The sequence below is a fragment of the Plasmodium relictum genome, assembly GCF_900005765.1.
Source record: "Plasmodium relictum strain SGS1 genome assembly, chromosome: 11".
Classification (NCBI taxonomy): domain Eukaryota; phylum Apicomplexa; class Aconoidasida; order Haemosporida; family Plasmodiidae; genus Plasmodium; species Plasmodium relictum.
Window position 1 is genome coordinate 419,092 of NC_041689.1, and position 23,462 is coordinate 442,553.

The 23,462-nt window shown below is 18.1% G+C and overlaps 2 protein-coding genes across 2 annotated transcripts; both read right to left on the reverse strand.

The window, feature by feature from the left end:
• Nucleotides 1-55: 55 nt before the first annotated feature.
• PRELSG_1110900 (conserved Plasmodium protein, unknown function) lies at nucleotides 56-11,857 on the reverse strand (the record flags this gene model as incomplete). The annotated part of the gene is made up of 1 exon (XM_028677369.1): nucleotides 56-11,857. One exon carries the CDS (start codon nucleotides 11,855-11,857, stop codon nucleotides 56-58), a length of 11,802 nt encoding a protein of 3,933 aa, XP_028533765.1.
• A 2,056-nt stretch (nucleotides 11,858-13,913) lies between these two features.
• On the reverse strand, nucleotides 13,914-19,271 carry PRELSG_1111000 (conserved Plasmodium protein, unknown function; the record flags this gene model as incomplete). Its single annotated transcript, XM_028677370.1, has 1 exon — nucleotides 13,914-19,271. The coding sequence occupies one exon, from the start codon at nucleotides 19,269-19,271 to the stop codon at nucleotides 13,914-13,916; it is 5,358 nt and encodes a 1,785-aa protein (XP_028533766.1).
• Between the last annotated feature and the right edge of the window lie 4,191 nt (nucleotides 19,272-23,462).

A 23,462-nucleotide genomic window follows, 5' to 3' on the forward strand; every position in this document is an offset into this window, starting at 1 on the left:
GATAAATTTGAAATAGACATAGTAAAAAATATATGCATATGTAATGCATATATATTTAATTATTTTGCATGTTACTTATTATTTCTCTTATGAATAATTTTTCATTTAAATTGCATATTTCATTTATTTTTAATGTATTGTCTACGTTTATGTGATCATTTATATTTTTAATTTGTTCTTTATAATTAAAATTAAAATTATTATTTTTTTTATCAATTTTGAATAAGTCTAAATGAGATATATCAGTTGATATATATGCACCTAAATCAATAATATATTTTTTTTTTAAAATATGTGTATTACCAATTTTATTTTTATTTTCCTTTCCCTCTCTTATATTTTCATGATTCCTTTCTATAAAATATCCGGAATTACTTTCTAATAATTCAACAGGATTTTTTTTTTCTATTTGACGTAATTTTTGTTTGTATTGAATATTTATATTATGATCTTTATCATTACTTTTTTTTAATATTTTTTTAGTTATTTTTCCTTTTTCTACTTCTTTTAATATTAAATTATTTTCTTCGTTCCAATTATTTTTCTTTTTTACAAAAATTTCATTAAAATAATTTTCTTTTACCTCTATAAAATTTTTATAATTGTAGCTACTTTCATCTTCAGTATATAAAGTATCATCTTCTTTAAAGAAAATTAAATTTGTTAAGGGTTTTTTTTTTATTAAAGATGAATTTTCAGTGTAACAAATCTCATTTTTGTCTTCTTCTATTTTTTCTTTGATATTACTTTTTTTTTCCTCTTCTAATAAATTACAATTTAATAATATTGTACTTTTATCTTTTTTTATATCTTTATATATTTTTTCATATTTATCATAATTCTTAACGTTGCATTTATATTTTCTTTTTTTTTTTAATTCATCTCTTTTCATATTTTCATAGAAATCGCTTTTATTACTGTTTTTGTCTCTTAATATGCTCTTTCCAAAATTACTTCTTTCACTTTTCTCAGATGTATTATTCTCTTCATTTTCGTCTTTGTCTTTGTTTTTTACTATACATTCATCTTCATTTATAGGATATCCTTTATGATCTTGCTTCTGTTTTTGTTCTTCCTCTTGTAACTTTTTTTTTTTTAGTACTTCATATATTTCCACTTCCTCTTCATTGTCTACTTCCTCTTCATTGTCTACTTCCTCTTCGTTGTCTACTTCTTCGTTGTCTACTTCCTCTTCTTTTTCTTCTTCTTCATCTTCTTCTTCATCTTCTTCATCTTCTTTATCTTCTTCTTTTTCTTCTTCTTCCTTTATTGCCAATTTTTCACCGTTGTTTTTATTTCTATTTTTATGCATTTTCTTCAAATAAAGGTTTTGTTTATTCTTTTTTAAACTATCAACGGTATAAATTTTTAAAATCTTAGCATAAACAAATTGAAAATTTGAAAATTTTATTTTATCATTAAACATAGAATTTTTACAAATATTAAAATTATAGTTCTTCAAGTAGGCAACAAACTCACCTTGATAAAATTCAGAAAATATATTTACACTAATGTAATTCAAATTATTTACACTCTTTCCTATTGAATACATATTTTTACTTTGACTATTTTTACAAAAAAAATCACATAAATAGTATAAATTTTGAATATCCATAATTTTCTGTAAAATAGAAAGAAATTTTTTTGGTATCTTAAAAATCTTCCTAATACATAGAGCTATTTCATATTTAATATTATCATTCCCCAAAAATGAATTATGTAAAATATAAAGACAATAAAAATTATTTTCCTTTACATAATAAGAATATTTATAGTACTTTTGTTTTGTCTCTGTAATTTCGTTATATTTCACAATTTCTAAAGTTTCTGAACAAACTAATTTCAAGTTTTTTATTTTATTAATTATTATATCAATTTTATGATTCTTTTTTTTTTTGCACAATTTTGTAAATTCGTATATAGCTTTTAAAAATTCTTTTGAACAAAACAGTAGCTTTAAATTTTTCATTAATTCACAATTACTATTACATGTATTTTTTTTGCTTACGTATAATATTTCAGTGTATGTTTTCGTTTTTTTGCTTGTTATATGATGTGATCTAAATCCATTATTTGCTAATTTTGATTCATTTTTATTATTTAATATTTCTTTTAAAAAATTATCTGAATTTATATCTTTCTTTATAGAATCAATATTTGCTTCTTGTTTTACCTCGTAATTTTCCATATTGTAATTTTTCTCAAAATTTTTTGAATTTTCCATAGTTCTTTTTTCTTCCGAAGGAAAATAAGGAGACTTATTTTTTAAGAAAAATTTGTCTTCTTTAGATGCCTGATTTATAAATGTATCGTTTTTTAATGTGCTAATATATTTTTCTTTTAACTCAAAATTTCTTGTTTTGCATTTCTTTTTTTCATTTAATATTTTTTGTAAATCTTTTAGCATGCTTATCCTTTCTAAATTTGTTTCTTTCTTATTTTTTTTTGCATTTCGACTACTATAAGAATCGTTTTCTGAGTTGCATGTGTTTTTGTAAAAATTATCTAAATCATAGAGAATGCATTTATTTTTACTTGGAACATTTGCTCTACCTCTGCAGAAATTTTGGTGAGAACAATAAAAATTGGAGAAAATGTTTTTATTTAAATTTTTTTTTTTAGAATAATAATCTAATGAATCATTTTCTATTGTTTTCATATTTAGTTCATTATCGCTCCAGGAGTAATAAGTATCTTTAGCTAATTTTTTTTTAGTATTATAAAGAATGTCGTATTCGTCAATCTGAATGTTTTCATTGCATATATTTTTTTGTTTATTTTGATAATGTGCATTATTATATTTATATACCAAATTCGTTTCCTCATTTTTTTTTTCATATTCTTTAGCTTTATATTTACTATGTTGAAATTCTTTTTTATATTTATCACTTTCGTCATCTTCATTTTCATTACTCCTTCTTTCATCATTTTCATTTTCATTGTTATCGTTTTCATCATTTACACTTTTAACATCGCTTTCATTATCCTCACTGTCACTTGATGTTGTTCCATTAATTTTATTTTTGATCCTTTTTTTAAAATATCCCTCTTTTTCTTTAATATTCTCATTGTAATAATTTACAATAATTTTATAATTCCTTACTTTTTTTCTAAACCTTTTTTTATTCATTAAAAGATCTATAAGATAATCTACTAAATAAAAAAAATGTTTATCTTTCTTTTTAAGTAAAAACTGGAAGTTATTATTAATATATTTTAAAACACAATCAATTTTATTATTTAAATGCTCTTTATCAAAATTTGTATTATACATACTATAATCTAAATTTATTTCATTAAATATTATTTCTATAAATCCTTTATCTAACTTATAATAGTTTTTCGTTTTTAAAATATTTACTAAAATTGAAAGAAAATTACTTAATTCTATTATGCTGGGAATTAAGTGAAAATTTAAACTTTCTAAAAAAATATGTTCATATGGAAAATTGCATAGATATAAAAATTTAAATAAATAGTTATTATTTATAAACTCTTTAAATAAATTGCAATTTATATTATAAAGTTGAGAAATTTTAAAATTTTCTTTGAACTTCAAAGGTATTTCTCTTAATTCATTTATAATATCTATTAAAAACCAATTGTTAGAATTTTTTGAATTACTCAAATTATTTATATTATTTTCTTTTAGTTGTTTTTGAAAGATAATTTCTTCTAAGTATTGTTTAAATTCCTCATATATAAAAAGTATAATTTTATGAAATATAAATTCGTTAGAGCAATTTTTTAAAATCTCCAAGAAAAAGTGTTTAATGATATCATAGCTATACCAGTAATCTAAATTAATATGTTTCCAACAGTTTTTACTAATATTAGAATCATATAAAAATATATAATTTATGTTCAAACTCGATTCATTGTTGTTCTTAATATTTATCATATTTCCTGCATTTTCACTAATTAAATTACTATTTATATTTTTATCTGTCTCATTATCATCATTCTTAATTAATTCTATATTATTTTCTACATTTATTTCTTTTGCTTTATCATCTTTGTAATTCTTAGAAGTAATGAGAGGATTGGATATGTTTGTGCTTTTGTTTTTAAAATCATTATCATCATTATTTATATTATTATTATTATTATTATTATTATTATTATTACCATTTATATTATCTTCACTATATGTATTAATAAAATTATTATTTACATTATCACTACTTTTTATATAAATAATGTTATTATTTACAATATTATCATTACTTATATAATTAATGTTATTATTGTTTATACTATTATTATTAGGCACATTATTATTATCATTATTTATATTTATATAATCTTTGCATAAATGATTTTCGTTGTTATGATCATTAAAGTTGACAATTTTAGACAAAATATTTCCCTTTTTATGAATACCTGATAATTTTAATTCTACCGATATTATATAAATAAATAAATCAAGAAAATTTGTTCGAACTATCACATATTTTTTATCAGCATTTAATAGATTAATAAACTTAGAATCATTTAAAGAATAAAAAATTGGAAGAGCTTTAAGATAATAGGTATTATTATTGGTAAACTGAATATTTGATAAAAATTTAGATAACAAAAAATTTTTCTCATCATTATTTAAAATGTTCCAATTTAAAAGTTTTCTATTTCTGTACAATGAAAACATTACATCTTCATAATTTTTTATAAGAAATTGTTCAAAAATTGTATTTTTTGATACATCATTATGAATTTTTTTGAATCCTATTGTAAATAGAATTTTTTCCATTTTACAATCATTAAAATCCAAACCAATGATATCATTTATATCATTTATATTATGAATATAAATATATTTATGTGACTGATCGTCTAGTAATACGTCAGATGTTATTAATAAGCGAAAATTTTTTAAAATATTTAAAATATTTACATTTTTGCTCTCATGTAATTCATTAATCATATCTAAAATGAGTCTATTATAAATGATAATTTTAATATCATATGGAATTTCTATAAAATCGTATATGGAATTATGTATATATTTTTTTTTTTCATTTTTTTTGTAATTATCATATTCTATATTTAACATTTCATTAGAATTGTATACTAAAATATTCATTTTCCTCTTAAAATTATCACTGCTAGTTATATAATTATCATCAGAAAAAGATCCATTCTTTTTAATATTATCTATTTCAGAAGAATCACAATAATGAAATATATGAGGATATAAATTAAAATGCAATATATTAGGTAAATGTATTAATGATAATTTTAGTATAATTTTTGCTTCTAATAAAAGAGATAAAATATACGAAGAATAAAAATGAATATTAATAAAAAATACGTTGTTTAAATCAAATAAATAGAAATATTTGGAAGAATAAATTTTAATATGTTCGTCATATTTAATCAAATGTATATAATCAAAATTTAAGAATTCTTCAACATCAAAATTATTTTTTTTACTTTTATCAAAGCTATCAGAACAAATAGATAAACTTTTATTTTTTGTGCCACTAAGACTATTTTGAAAGGAAGATATAGAACTATTTTTAAGATGTAAATTTTTAATATCATTATTATACTTGTTATTAAAAATTTGAACATTTTTATTGCTATTTGATTCATTTTCCCATTTATTTAATTCATCTTTTTCTTTCTGAGCATTTATATAATTCTTCATTTTCATTTTCAAATATGATACATCATAATTTAATATCACTAAAAGAGGAGTGGTTTTTAAATATTCTATGAGAGAATCATATGAATCTTTTTTTTTAAAATCTGAAAAAATATAATCGTATAAATATAGAATTGAAGAAAAATTTTTTTCTTTTAAGCAATCTTTTATAAAACAAATATAAGTAGAAATGTGTTTTTTTATTATATTTCTTAAATAACAAGATGTTATATTTAATACACTTTCATTAATTGTTTCGTTATTTGAATTATTTTTTAATGTATAAGATGAATTATTCATTGAATTATCAGTTGAACTAAGTTTATCATAATTTCTATTAGTTATTATTTCATCTTGTTTCATACCAGATGGAACTATTTCTACCTTTTTAGTATTTACACTATTTATCTTACAATTTGAATTTATTACTTTATGAATATGAATAATGTTATCAATTTCATAATAAGGCAATAAGATTGTTAAACCCAAATCTAGCAAAAAAAAAGTAATTTGATTTAAATATTTACAAAATGGATATATATTGATAGAATTATGTATATTACTCCAGAACAAAAAATACATTTGATCTTTTTTTTGAAGACAAGGTAAAATTTTAAGTTCTTCGCAATTCAGAAAAATATTTTTAACAACAGGGCTGAATATATCATCCTTATCATATTTTCTAGGAATAAAATTAAGATATTTTTTCTTAAAAATCTGATATATTTCGTTAAAGGATTTTATTTCATTCTTATCAATTTTATATACATAATCAAAGGTTAGATTAATATCAGTTTTTAAATTATTATTAAATTGCGAATTTTTAGTATTATTAGTAATAATAGTAGTGCTGCTATTATGCTTATTTTTTATTTTTTTTTTAACCCACTTTCCTTTATTTTTGTATAATATTTTGTTTGCATCAAACTTTAATATTTTTTTTACTGTATTTCTATGAGCTAATTTTAAAAAATGAATATATAAAGTAGATATTTTACTTATCATACATGATAAATTTTCATTATTTTTAATTTTTTTTAAGTTAGAATCGTTTTTTTCAAACAAATTGCAATTAATATGCATAGGTAAACTATCAATATTAAAAATAATATTGAAATTTTGAAATAAATAATATTTTCGAAAAATTTGATAATGTTCTAAACATATAGATATACTAACATCTCGTAATAAACCTATTATCCATTTGCTTGCTTTATTTCCATTATATATTTGACACTGTAAAAAAAATTCTAAATTTTGTTCATCTAAATTTAATAATGAATTTTTGTTTTCCTCTGCGCCAACATTATTTTTTTCTTTTTTTTCTTCTAATAATTCTAATTTTCTAACAGAGTCATAAAATTTTTTTCTTAAATGAAAATGATTTTCAGGCATAGATAAGCCTAAATTCATTACAATTTCTGCTTTTCCATCCTTTTGATTTATTTTTATAAAATCTATTTTAATCAGATTTTTTGAAAACAAAAAAAAATTTTCATTAAATTTTTTACATTCTAAAAAGGCTTTTTGAATATGTTTTAATAAGGATAACGTGTTTTCATTATAAAGACGTATACATATAGTTTTTTCATTATTACTCCTTATAATATTTTCATTTATATCATTCTCTTTTAGTTGTACTTTATTAATTATATTTTTATTTTTCGATTTTTTACTGGCATTATTATCTTCATCTTTTTCTTTTATTTTGCTTTCAAAGTAATAATAAAAAAACATATTTTTTATGGCTTCTTTGTCATATTTACTGGAGGACCATTTATTTTTATACACATACTTTTTCTTACTGTTCGTTTTTGTATTTGTATCCTCATAGATATATTTTAAATTATTATTTTCATTAAAAGAAATATTTAGATCATATCCATTATTTTCTATAATTTCATTATTTACATTTTCGTTATTGCTACATAAAATATTTTTATTTTCTTCATTTATTACAGAACGCCATTCCCAAATATTATTATCATTGAATATTAACAAATTTTCTAAGATATTTGAAAAATTTGTAAATAGGTATAGGCAAATTAAATCATCACAAAAATTCAATGTTTGTGAACTATTTTCTTCTGTATTTGCGCATTCTCCATCATATATGATATTTTGAGAAGAGATGTACTCATCTAATTTATTTTTATGAATTAAAAAGTTATAATAACTTTCTTTTTTAAATTTTATATACAAACACAAACTTGCATTTTTTAAAAAATATTCTGGAAAACTATTTTGATTAAAAGTTCTTTTGTCTATAATAAATTTTATATCAAAACACCCTATATTGTCTAAAAATGAAATCAAATTTTTCATTTCTTTAAATAAAATGCTTTCATTTATTTGGTTTCCTTTTTTTAATATTTTATTTTTAGATGTATTCATAGAATTTTTTTTTTCATAATTTACACTTTTATGGATAATACTTTTTGGTAGTAATATTATTCTTTCCCTATTTGATGCCATCATATTTTTTTTTTTTTTTATCATTAATTCATAATTTTTTTCTAATTTAGCATTTAATTTATTTAATTTTTCACTAATATGATTAGTGGCATCCGCTTTAGTTATTTTCTCTTTTTTCAACTTAAGAGAAACACTTTTTATTTTATTTTTGTTTATTTTAGGTAGTATTTTGCTTTTATTACCGATTGACATATCATTGATATCATTTACTTTTTGCTTCTTTGGTATATTTAATAAATCAATTATATTCTCTTTAATGTCCTTGTGAATAATATTGTTTTTCTGTAAATTAAGATTGTACTGTAAACAATTTTTAATATAAATGGATTCTTCTTTTTTTATTAAAATGTATTTATTATTTGGTAAATAAATATTTTGAAAACAGTTACATCTTAATTTATTCATTGTTTCACCATATTTTTTTTTTTTATCCTGTACGTTTTCTTCACTTTTTAAAGGAATTTCATTATCATTGTAACTATTGCATCCAAATGTTTCACTTATACTAGGATCTATATCACAAATAGAGTTATCTATTATATTTAAAATGTTTATGTAAGAAATTTTTAGTAGGCCACTTAATTGTATTTTTTCTTCTGTAGTTTCATTTTTTTTATTTTTTTCGTTCATTTTTTTTCTTATAATTACTTTACTTTTTATATCACCTAGTATTCTAACTAAATTAGAATGCTTTAATTTTGTTTGTATCGAACTCAATTCCCACAAGTTCGGGTACTTAATTTTATATAACTTTGGTAGTTCACACAAAAAAATGTTAAATGGTATATTTTTTATTAAAAATACATTTTTTGATTTCCATAGTTGATTTTTAATATAAATAAAATTCTTTTTTTGTATAAAATTTAAGAAATTTTGATACTCTCTAATTTTAGTTTTATCTGATATTTCATTATGATAGGTGTTATTTACAGAAGTACTTAATTTTTCTTTTAATTCATTTTCAACTATATAATTTTCAAAAAATTCATATATATCTTCATATGCTTTTGATATATTTGGTAAACATATACTTTTATGATTCTTAATTAATAATTCAAGATTATCTAACACATGAGTTAAAGGAGGCTTCTTGTATAAATTCAATAGGTTAATTAAATTTGAAGAAATATTAATGTTTTCTAAATTATAAGTTTTTTTTTTTAAAAAAATTATATTAAAATATTTTTTGTCATAGCCTTCATTGATTCTAATAAAATCCTTTGAACTATTAACATCTCTTTTTTCTTTTTTATTTTCCACTTCTAGATTATCGATATTATTAATAGTTTTACTTGTAGTATCTGCATGATTTTCAGAACTATTACTATTTATATCATTTAGTAAATTTATATTATTATTACTATGAATTCTTTCTTTATTACTTATATCTTTTGCAACACTTTTATTTTTAATGCATTTATTAATACATTTGGTTGATATTTTATGACTTATCAATGAACTATTGGCCATATTTTCATAATTAAAAGTTTTACTTTTAAATACAGGCAAAAAAAAGGTATCTTTAATTGTTTGTAACATTTTAGGATCTTCAAAACATTTCAAATTCTTTTCTAATTGGTAAATTATTTTGTTTAAAATTTTTAATTTATTTTCACAAACATTTGTACTATGAAATAATTTATTTAAATCAAATAAAATATCATTTATGTTATCATTTAATTTATATAATTCATCAATAATAGTTAGTCCTAGTGATTTTAATTTTTCTATATCTTTCTTTCCTAGTTTTTTGATAAAATCCATTGATATTAGATTTTCATTATTAATGAAATCATTTAATTTTCCATTAGAATTCTTATTTTTTTCTTCTAGACTTTCTTCAGGATTTTCATTATTCTCACTACACTGATCTAGATTTTCTCTATTTTTATGTAAAAAGGAGAAGCATTCACATATTTTTTCATCTGTGCATTTTTCATAGTGTTCCCTATCTGCTAAAAATATTAATTCTCCAATTTTTTTTAGCTTTTTTGCTTCATTCGGGAAGCAAGAATAATTTTTTAAAAATCTGTTTAAAGAATTTTCATTTAATTTTAGTAAATGAACTAAAATATTTATATAATTTTCATACTTCATACACTTCAAATTGCCTATAACTATTTCACATAAAAATTTGTTATATTTATTTTCAAACTGCTTGTGTAATACATCTAAATTATTATTATGAATATCTATGCTTTTAATATTGTGAGGAATATTATCAATATATTTTAAATTGTATCGTGAAATTTTTATAATTAAATTATAATTTTTTTCTTCATTTAATTCATTTAAATAATAATATAAAGCATTTTTCACCTTTTTGTCTAAAAAAAGCAAATTTTTTACATCTGAATATTTTATAATATCCGATATACAATTATCGAATACTTTGAAATTATTTGAAATAAATATGCATTCACTAAAACTTAACCAGTTATATCCATTAAAAAATAATTTTAATTTTTTTTTCTCATCAAATAATTGTTTGAATAAAAAATATACAAACTGATTCAGGGTATTTTTTTTTTCTATATCTAACAGAGGTAAATAATAGGAATAATCATAATTGCTAGATGAATAATTTATTTCGCGTAATAATAGTAGAAATTCAATATATGTATCACATAAAAAATAAGAATAATTTAAAAATATATCATTTATTAATGTAGTTTTATCATCTTTTGTTCTTATAAATATTGGAATGTTTTCTAGAAAATTTATGAAAATTATATCATTAAAGTGTAAGCTTTTTTCTTTTCTATTATCTTTTTCTATTTCATATAATTCTGGAGTGTAGAAAAATATTATTTCTTTGTCAATATTAGATGAACTATTGTTTGTAATTACTTTTTCATATATTATGTAATAAGTAACGAATTCATTAGATTTATATTCAATATGGAAATATTTTATATCCTTTTTTGACTTTGTTTCATTTTCCAAATTGGAAATACTTATGATTTTCTTTTTCTTTTTCCAACTAAAAAAAGAGAAATTATTTATCTCTATATCGATATACTCTATATTTTTTGAAAACAACACTACATCAGTTGTAGCTTTTCTGATTTTTTTTAAAATTTCGTTTTTATTTAAATCTGTTTCCATTGGCAGTTTTATAAGTGTTCCTGAAAAGGAACTAACACATTTTGTATTTAAACATGATAAAATTTTTTTTATTTTAGAATGTTCGAAATTAAAAAATATTTCATTTTCTGATTGAATATCGTAATCGAACTCATCATTTGGTAATCTACTTAGTATTAATTTTTCTTTAGAAAATTCTAAATCATTAACATTAAATGAGGTTTCATATATATCTAACCCTAATGTATCATATATCAAATTAGAGTCAAATTTATCGTTATAAAAGATGTACATTTCATAATACCATATTTTTTTATTCGATTTATTTTTAATTTTGACTGTATCAAAAGATTTATTGCAGTCTAATTTTTTATTGATTAATATTTTGTTTTCCTTATCTATTGATGGGGTACTTGTTTCATTACTTTTATTTTTATAAAATGTTTCATTAATATATGTAATTCCTTCTTTTTTTTTGTTATCTTCTATTGAATAAAATTCATCAAAAATAAATATCTTTAACGTATTTATATTTTCCTTACTTGAGCAACCTAAATACTTTAATATACTTAGGTATTCGTTAATCTCTTTATTTTTGACATACAAGTTAGCTAAATTTTTACATTTATATAGCTTAAGATTATTCATATTTTAAAAAAATTATTACTTCTATATCATTTAATTGAATTTCATTTATAAATCAAGTGAAACAAATTATAATAGAATATTAAAAAAGAAGAAAAAAATAAAAATAAAAAAAATAATAGATAAAGAAGAACAAAATTAGGAATAATTAATTATAATAGGATCAAGTTATTCAAAAATGAAAAGATGAAACATAATAGAGCATAGTTTAAAGAAATACAATAAAGCAATACTAAAATAAACAAAATATTAGAATTTTTTACAATTGAAAAAAAAGGAAATTGATGATTAATCTATTATATATATCTTCATATGAAGTCTAATTTTACTAAATAAGAATATAAGATATAAACAAAAAAAATGAATTAAAATAAATAATAGAAATATAAACAATTTTTTTTTTTTATAAGAATTAAAAACTAATCATGCTTAAACTTCTTTTTGTATTTCTTTTATAACTATGTTTAGGGTTGAAATGGTAACAATTTACCATATGAAAAAGTAAAAAAAAAAAATTATTTATGTAACATAATTTGTATTTTTTTAAAAAAAAATTATAAACACAGATATTTTATATAATTACTTTTAAAAAGGTAAACAGCACAAATAAAGTTAAAAAAAAGTTTAAGAAAAATCTATAAATTTTGCATTTTTTAATTAATTTTTTTTTTTTCCTTCCATAATTAATTGTAGTTACGTTTAGTATTATTATATAATTTTTTAAGAAAAGCTTGAACTTTTTATCATTCTAATATGCACACAAATAATAAACATCATTTGGTTAATGTAAGAAAAAAAATTGTACATTAAAATATGTTTTTTTGCGTTATATTTTTTTTAAGGATTTATTCTAATATAATATATATATATATATATATATATATATATATATATATATATATGTGTACATATATGTGATTGAATTTTCCAAAAGTTGTATGTACATGCTTTAATATATATTTTTTTTTTAAGGATTTTTATTTAATAATATTAATTTGTTGATATGCAAATATAAAAAATTTTGAAGTATTACATTGAAATTTTTTTTTCAAGTACAATTATATAAACAAGTAGAATTTTGTTGGAAACTTTTTTAAGGCATTTATATATTTACATGCGTGTTATTTTATTAGACAAAATTTGTTTTATATATTTATAGTTTAATATTTTATTATAAAAGAAAAATAAATACAAACAATAAAAGTAAAAATTCATGAACTTTTTAAAAATTATTTTAACTTATATTTTATGTGAAAAATAGAAAGGTTATACAAAAAAAAAAAAATATTTATTCTGTAAATTTTCATTAAACAATCTTAAATTGTAATATATACAAAAAGATTAAGTAACATACTTTTATATTTTATTAAAAAAAATTAAATTTCTTTTTTAATTTTTACAATTGTAAAAACAAGTTTTTAAAAATTGAGCATTAAATATGCTAAAGTAGACATATCTATGTTATTTAACATTGAAAAAAAAATATTTATATAAAATGATATTTATACTATTACTTGAAAAAAAAAAATTAGTAGATATTTATAAATACTAATTATATAAATATTCAAGTAAATAAGTAATAAAATGCTATGAAATTATGCTTGTGAAGGCTTAGACAATAAGAAAAAAAAGATTATATAACAAAACAATTCAATAGAAAAAATACAAAAAAATTCATTAAACTAAACAATTTAAAGTATATACAAAAAAAAAAAAAAAAAAAAAAAAAAAAGAAATATATTTTTTTTAGACAAAAAAATACATTAACAATTAATGTATACATATGCATATGTATATATATATATATGAATGTATTATTTTTATATATAGAAAAAAAAATGTCCTAGACAAAATATTAAAATATAAAAAAAAAATAATTGTGTAAAATAATTTTCTTTTACATTTCTATATTGTTCAGTATACATTTATTTAAAAGAGAGAAAATAATAATAAAAATAGTAATAATTAAAAAATTTTAGGATGTAAATATATACAATATGTTTTAAAAATTATATAAACTTTAAAAAAAAAGTTCATTAATGTAAATAATTTTTTTTTTTTATTGTAAATTTAATACTGAGCGACATGGATATTTTAACAGTTCATAATCATATGACTGTACAGAAAAACATGATTGCATAAAAATAACTAGTTTTTCCAAAGCACAATCAACACTAACTTCGTTTCCTCTTATTTCCATTAATCTTTCAGTAAAACCTTCATGAACTTGTACATATAAATTTCCTAATCTTACATCAGCTCCACATTCTTCTTTTATAATAGCCATTCTCTTACAACCATCAGCTAATAATTTTTGCACGCATTCAAATGGAGCAACTAGGTAAATGCAGCATTTCGAAGAAGACATTTTCGATTTTACATAATGATATAATAACTGGCATGCTCTTAAAATTCCAAATATATTTCCTTTTAATAAAAAAACATGACTATCAGCAAATCCAGGAAACCATACATCTTTTGCACTTTTATAAACAGAAATATGTAAAGAAGATTTTATTGTTTTTACATGTATTCCTTTAGGTCCCATAAAAGATCCACTAATATCTCTTTGCGCTGCTATTTTTAATTTTCCAATTGAATTATTAGTATAAGCTAAATGAAATTTTTGAATAGATATTTTTGTATCATAATTATACTTCTCTTTATCATTTAAAAAATTCTGTATATATTTACTTGATTGAACTGCACTTTCACAGTCAGAATTATTGGTATCGTCCTTAAAAGTTGAATAACTGTTAATATCATCATTTTTATTACTTAGACTATTTAATATTAAACACTGCTTCTTTTTTAAATACATATTCTTTATATCAGTTAATTCCTTTTCCAATTGTCTATTTTTAAATTTTAAACTATTTATAATGTTTTGAAGTTCATTTATTTTATCATTATTCACGTTTCCTTTTGATTCTTTTTCCACTTCCTCATTTTCACCTAATATAAAATCCATATTGTTTTCAATACTATTCATGTTACATGCATTGCCATGTTCTCCGATATTACCACACACATCTGAATTATTTTCTATGTTATTTCTATTATCACATATATTTTCATTACTTTGTAAGTTATTCATATCATTGTATATATCATTATCTATGTTATTATACATATAATCATTTTCCATAAGATATAAATTCTTATTATTTTTTTCTAAGTTATTAAGTTTATTATACGCACAGTTATTTTCTGTAGGGTGCATATTTTCTATATTGTCATACATGTTTTGTTCATTATCCATATCATATATATCATTTTCATCATTCAAGTTATACATATTATCTTCATTATCTATATGGTATATATTATTTTCATTATTTATGTTATACATATTGTATTTGTTATTAATATTAAACATTATTTCATCATTCTTTATATCATTCAAATTATTATGAATGCTGCTACATTTTTCTGTATTCATAGAATAATTATTTTTAAAACTTTTTTTACTTAAACAAAAAACTGGATCAATGATTTCTTTTTCTTTTTCATTTGTTATTAAATTTATGTTTTTATTAAGTTCTAATATATTATTTGTTATTGGCAAACAATAAGTTTCCTTTTTTTCGTTATTTGAATAATAAGAATTATTATTAATGCTACTTTTTAAAAATCTAGAAGACTTCAAATTAATTTTATCATTATTATTTCCATTAAGCACACTAGAACATATATTTAAATTATTTTCTTCCTTTGAGTTATCACAGTATCTACTAATTGAATTATTATCTTTATTCATTAGTTTCGAATAATTAACATAATTGTTATTTTCCTTATCCTTAATATTAAATACATCATTTCCAAAAGCATTTTTCTCACAATCATTATAATCATTGTTAAATAAATTACTAGAAGAAAATTTTAAATAGTTGTTTGGAGATTTTTCATTACTTATAAGATCACCCTTATATGAAAAATTGTCAAATTTAATATTTTTATAACTCAGTAGATCAATATTAAAGTCATTCATATATAAATTATTTTCAATTTCTACATTTTTTTTTCTACTATTATTATTAATGCTATTATCATTATTATTATTATTATTTATATTAATGTTATTGTTACTATTATCATTGTTATTACTATTACTCATATTAATATTATTATTATTACTCATATTAACGTTATCATTATTATTATTGTTATTATCGTTATTATTACTATTATCATTATTACTGCTATTATTATTGTTGTTATTGTTATTATTAACATTTTTATTATTATTATTATCATTACTATTATTGTTATTATCGTTATTATTACTATTATTATTATTATTGCTATTATTATTATTATTGTTATTGTTAATATTATTATTATTTTGGTTGTTATTGTTATTATTAATATTCTTATTATTATCATTGATGTTATTGTTACTACTATTATTATTCATATTACAATAATTTAAATTATGTTTATTTTTCTTCTTTTTATCATCAAACTTTTCCTCACAATCATTTGGAAAATCACTTCTATTAGTATCATAACATATCCCTTTATTATTTAAAATCAAATAATAATTATTACAATCTCCACTATTAACATTGGAAATAACTTCATTGTTTATTTCATTTTTATTATTAGGTGATAAATTACTATTAATCCATTTCATATCATAATTATTCTTTTTCATTTTTTCACAACCCTTTTTCTTATCTTTTATATCGAAAGTGTCAAATTCATTGTGAAACATTAAATTATTTTCATCTATATATTTTTTGGTATATTCATTTTTATATTTTAAATATGGAAAATCATTTTCTTTCATAAAAAAGGAATTACGATCATTTCCATTTGAATTTATGTTATCTGTATTATTATTTAAATTATTATTACTGTTAGCATTACTTGAATTATTTTTAATTGAATTTTCGTTATTTGAGATATTTACATCGTTATCATGATTATAATTATTGTTATTATTATTATATTCATGGTTATTCAAATAATTATTATCAACATATTTATTTATATTTTTATCACATAAACTATTATCATTATTGCTGGCATTTATATTATCATTGCTTATATTATTAGCATTTCTACAAAAATCACTAACATCAAAATTTATATTCCTATTGAGGTTATTCTTATGCATAATAATATTATGCATGTTTTTCTTCATACGATCATCGCATTGATCACTGTTTTCAATAGTGCATTTAAAACAATTTTTTTCATTTATATTTTCTTGCATATCATACATTGAAATAGAAACATTATTTTCTCTTCCATTTTCCAAGCTTTCATTTTCATTTAAAGTTAATTTCTCAAAAAATGAACATGTGTTCATGTTATTATTTTCCTTTTTCAAAAAATTATCATTATTTTGCTTACGCCTCCATTCATTAAGTGTATCATCAAAATTTAAAAATGATAAATTTTTGTTCATATTTAAATTATCAGAAAAATTTAAATGCTTGTACATATGTGAATTTTCTTCAAAATCATAATTTTTCTCAAAACTATTTACATTTAAAATACTCTCCCTACTACCTATATTTATTTTTTTATTTAAACTTTCCTCATCAATTTCTTTTTGCATTATATTAATATTATCATTTTCATAATAATTATAATTCTGATAGATTTCATCATTCTCTTCTTCTATATTTTTATGTAGATTAAGAATATTATTCGTATATATAGTACTATCAGTTGTCATACAATCTGTCTTCATTTCTTTTGCATTACTTTCACCTGATGCATTATAATTTTTAAAATTTTTATTCAGTAAAACATAATCGTTGATATCATAATTAAAAGAATTTTCATTATTTTTAAATAATAAATAGTCATTTGAAAAATCTTTTAATTCTTCCTTATTTTCAATTTTAGTTTCGTCATTCTTTTTTATATTCTTCATTTCACATATATCAAATGAATTATCATTATAATCGCTTTCCATATAATTTAAATATCTATCGTTCAAAAAATTATTATTCATATACTTTTTTTCATAACTTAAATTATTATGTAGTTTTTCATTTTTTTCATGTGGAGAAGTAAAAATGTTACTATTACAATTATTATAATAGTCATTTCCATATATATCATTATTATGAAAGTTATTGCTATTTACCTTACTAAAACAATTTTCTTTTTTTTCTGATTTATTGCAATTTTCTTTTATAGTAATATAAGTTTTACCTACATCATTATTTAAATCATTATTTTTTGAATTTTTCGATGATTTAAAGCAATCTTCATTGCTAATATTCAGTTGTAATATATTTTCTTCATTATAATTATTAACTTTGTTCATACATGTGTTTAAAATTACATTCGTACTATTCTTATTTTCTAAAATAGAATTATTATTTTCTTTATCATTATATCTTATGCTATTTGTTACACTTTTCTTATTTTCTTTAATATAATTAAAATTCTCAATATCAGTTCTACCTTTTATATTACCTTCTAGATTTAGATAATTTTTTATATAGCAATTTTTTTTAATAATGGAAGAATTTTTTTCTGAATTTGCATTTACATCAATATTTAAAAAATTATTTATATTTTTCGTCTTTTTTTTTGGATTATAAGTTTTAAAAGAGTTATTATTTGAATTACTTACAATATTTGCATTATTATAAATACTATTATTATTATTATTATAATTGTTATTGTTATTATTTGTGCTACAAAACTTATTAATGTTTTTATTTGAAACATTAACATTAATTGATTTATTTAAGTTATCATATATATTATTTCTATTTTTATTCATATTATTTATGTTACAACTCATATTATTGCTGTTATCGTTATTAATATAATTATAGTTACAATTATTTACATCATTATTAGAATCATTATTATAAGTATCACTTAAGAAGTTCGTATTTGAATAAATATTATTTAAATTTTTATTTTCATCAGAACTAATTTTATTATTTGTGTTATGATTAAGTTTATTAAATAACATACATTCCATATTATCCTTTGAATTAGTTTTAATTTCTTCATCAAAATTATTTGTATCTGTTTTTTCCTCAAGATAATTAGATTCTGAATTGAAAAAATTATTTTTATTCTTTCTAAAATCATTAAACAAACCATTAATGTTATTATTATTTTTACTTAATGTATTTTTACTACCAATAGTAGCAGAATTCATATTATAGTTACTTTCTATATTAATATCATTTAACTTTTTAATTTGCACATTCTGCTCGTTTTTTATATCCCTTTTTTCATTATTTATTGTTTTATAATTAATATTCAGTACATTTTGATAATAAGAATTATACATACTTAAATTTTCATTCACATTTAATTGCTTTTCTGATTTGCTTTCTATGTCATTTTTATTTTTTAAAACAAAATTATTCACATCATTTTCTTCCAAATTATTAGTATTACTTTCTCCATCTTTATATCTGTTATCCATTTTTAAAATTTTATGAATTGATTTTTTTTTTTATAAAATTCCAATTTTTTATATAATTAAAGTTATGTTCATAATATAAAAAATTATGCAACTAATCTTTTTTTTTGCTTTAATTTTTCTACTTATCATATACATATATACATACAAACATGTGTATATGTATAAGTATATATTCCTATAAAAGACTATTTCACAATTTATATTAAAAATATAATTATTTTACATGATATATATTAAATAACGATAAAATAAAAACATGAAAAATCATTAATGAAATATATAATATATTGCTTTTATAAAGCATTCATGAAATTTTCATAGTTAAAATAATTATTATACATATATATATATGTGCTTTTATGTATATATTATATATATTAATGTTATTAAAAAAAGAATTTAATGAGTATTAAAAAGAAAAAAAAAAAATAATACATATAATTAACCTTTATCCTACATAATTCTACATAAATTTAAAATTATTAAAAAAACATATAAAAAGAGGATAAAGCATATACAAGTATATTCTTGTTGTATGTTATACACACATTGCAAAACAAAATTCCCAAAATAAAAAATGTTATTAAGTTTATGCAAAAAGGTAAATAAAAAAAAAAAAAAAAATCATAAACTTCTTACGAAAAGACGTAAGTGGTATTTTGTTCATTACGTATTAAAATAAGGATAAATAAATTATTAATATTTTATTAATTTAGGAAATCATAACGTATGCATATTCTGATATTTAAAAGAAGTCATAAAAAACAAAATGAAAGAAAAAAAAATAAAACAAAAGTCAATACGGGATAAATATATATATATATATATATATATATATATATATATATATATATATACAACACACACGTAGATATAATATATATATCTTTTAATATATTAATTGTGCCTAATTTCCTCAAATCATAAAAAAATGTTAATAAACATGATGAAATAATATTCATAAATTACTCATAAAATTTAAAACAAAAGAAAAAAAACTTAAAAATAAATAGAATTTAAATTAAGTACTGTTTGTAATAAATTAAAAATAAAAAATATATTTATATAAAAAAATAATATAAAATAAAAATTTAATAAAAGGGGATTCAGTTTACTTTTTATGATGAAATTTTTATATATATTTTTTTTTTCTTATAAAATTATTTTGTTGTAGTTAAATATATGCTTAAAATAAAAAAGATTTACATTACTCTTAGAATATAGATAGAGTTTAATAATTGCCTTATCATTTTTTTCAATTAATTAAGAATTGTAAGATTCTACTTTTTAATTGCCATAATTTGTATAATGTTAAAACAATTATACAATAAAAAAATTAATAAAAAAAAAAATTTTTTTTTTAATATTTAAAATGTTTTAACATAAAAAAAAAGTTCACAAAATATTAAATATCTATATATGAAAAATTTTGAACAAAGTATTTTAAAATTACAACAAAATGAATAGATTAAAAAAATTTAAAATGAAATTAAAAAGAAAATAAAAGTAAATTTTTATGAAAAATAATAATTCTTAATATACATATTTTTTTATTTTATAAAATGATCATTAAAAAAAAAAAAAAATGCAAAATTAGAATATATAACATATAATTTAAAGTATTAAAACAATAGATTTGTGTATTTATTAAAACTTTTTTGTACTTATACATATTGTTTTAATCTTTTATAAAACAAAAAAAAAGAAAAAATCAGCATACATCTTCCTTTGATAATATTATGTAACTTGTCTATTTTATTTCCTTGATCTATTCTGTTTATTTTTTTTTAAATATATTTATGTGTATGCATATTTTATATTATAAATCACTATTTGTTAACTTTAAAAAAAAATATATAATATTTTTAATTTAAAATATTTTTTAGCATTCTGCTATAAATTTCTTATGAATATATAAAATAAAATGAAAAAAGAGAAAAAAAAAATTATTTAAAGCATGAATTAAAGTATTTTTTACAATTATTTCTATGTTAGAATAATACATGAGTATTTATTAAACAAAAAAAAAAGAGAAAAAAAAAAATTACATAAAAATATTAAATATATTTTAATTCATTTTATAAAATATAATTGTATCAGAACTAAATAAAAGGACCTAAAAACAAAAAGACAAGAAAAAAAAAAATTAAAAAAAAAGCATTTGTTTTATTTAACCTATTTTTTTATTGATATTATTAATTATATTTATACATAAATATTATATATATATATATATATATATATATATTTGAAATACATTTTTTCTTTTTTCAAAAAAAAAATATACATGTATATAAAACATAAATATTCGTATATAAAGTGGAGTTTTGCTTAATCAAATTGAAAATTTGAACAATTATATATAAAATATTGAAAATACATATGCACATTTATATATTAAATGTAATAAAATTATAAATAATGAATATATATATATATGAAAATAAAAACAAAAACGTCATAAAATTTTTTTTTATATCTACTGATAATGCCAAGAAAATATTAAATTTAGTATAGTATATATTTTTTACTTAATTAAAAATATATATCTATATTAAAAAAAATTTAATACTATAATTATTTTAAAAAATTAATAGTTATATAAAATATTATTCACAATATGTATTATACATTAAAGTCTTAAAAAAAAAAAAAATAATCAAAAGCATGTATTTTTAATGGATTTTCTGTTAACTTTTTTTAGGTATTAAATTATTATATGAAAAAAAAAAATAAGTTAAAATATTAACAAAAAAAAAAAAAAAAAAAAATTAAATATTAAATTAGTGTAATATTATTCCTTTTATTATATAACATAAATGAATAATTATAAATATAAAATATATATATTACATTAAATAATTTTTAATTGTGCAAAAATTATTTATATATTAACAACAATTAAATGTATTTTATAAATAAAAAAAAAAAAATGTATTTTATTAAATTTCAATTATAGCACTTCACATATTTTGACATCTAAAATATTAAATAAAAAAAACATTTCATTAAATTTTCTTATTTAATTTATGCTATTAGGTACACATATATAAACGCACATGTACATATACATATTCATATATTATATATATATATATATATATGTATTATTTTTTTTAAATGAAAAAAAAGATATATAATAAAATAATATAAGCTTTATTAAAATAATTTTTTTTCTGTTTTTTTCAGATACACTCTTATATAAATTTATGTTATAAAAATCAAATTTTTTTTAAATAAGAAATATATCTTTATAAAATTTTCAAAATTTTTTTACATTTGTATTTTTATTTTTTACATCTTTTTTTCAATTTTTCTATTATTATAAAATAAATACACTTATAGATTAAGTATGCATACATGAACACTAATAAAATAAATGTTTGCTTTTTTTTTTTTTTAATATTAAATATTTATTAATGTATAATTAAAAAAATAAAAATAATTTTATTTATATATTTAAATATTTTTCTTATTTTTTTTTTATTTATTATTAGTTGACCATCTAAAAATGGAAAATTTTTCCTTTACTATAAAGGAATATATATATGATCATAAAATGAGCTTTGTAATTTATTATTTTTTTTTTATATTTCTGCATGCGAATCGAAAATTCTTTTATTATAAATATTTTTTATATAATTTTTTTTTTCAACACTTACGAATTTATGATACTTTAAGAAAAAAATATATTTTTTTAATTACAACACATTAGAAGAATTATATAAAATATATTGTATTTTTTTTAGTTATAATGACTTTATTACTATTTTATAAATGCATGCATTTTTTTTACACATCTATATGGACATAAAAATAAAATTTATACTAATAAACTTCTCATAAAATTAAAATTAGGTAAAGTGTAAAATTAGTATAAATAGTATTCCATTTTTTTTCTTCTTTTCCTCTATATGTATTTTGTCATATTTAATTAATTTTTAAAATAAATTTTATTTTTTCTAATATTATAATTTTTCCTTCTAAGATTTTTTTTCAAAATTATTTTAGAATTTAATAAAAATATAATAATTTATTGTAAAATATTGTCCTAAATTATTGTATTAATAATTCACATTTTTACACAATACACAAAAATGTACAAAAGCAAATATAATAGGATAAAAAAAGACAACTTTTATAAATTAAACTTTTTTTTTAAAACTTATAGAAATTATAATTTATATATAT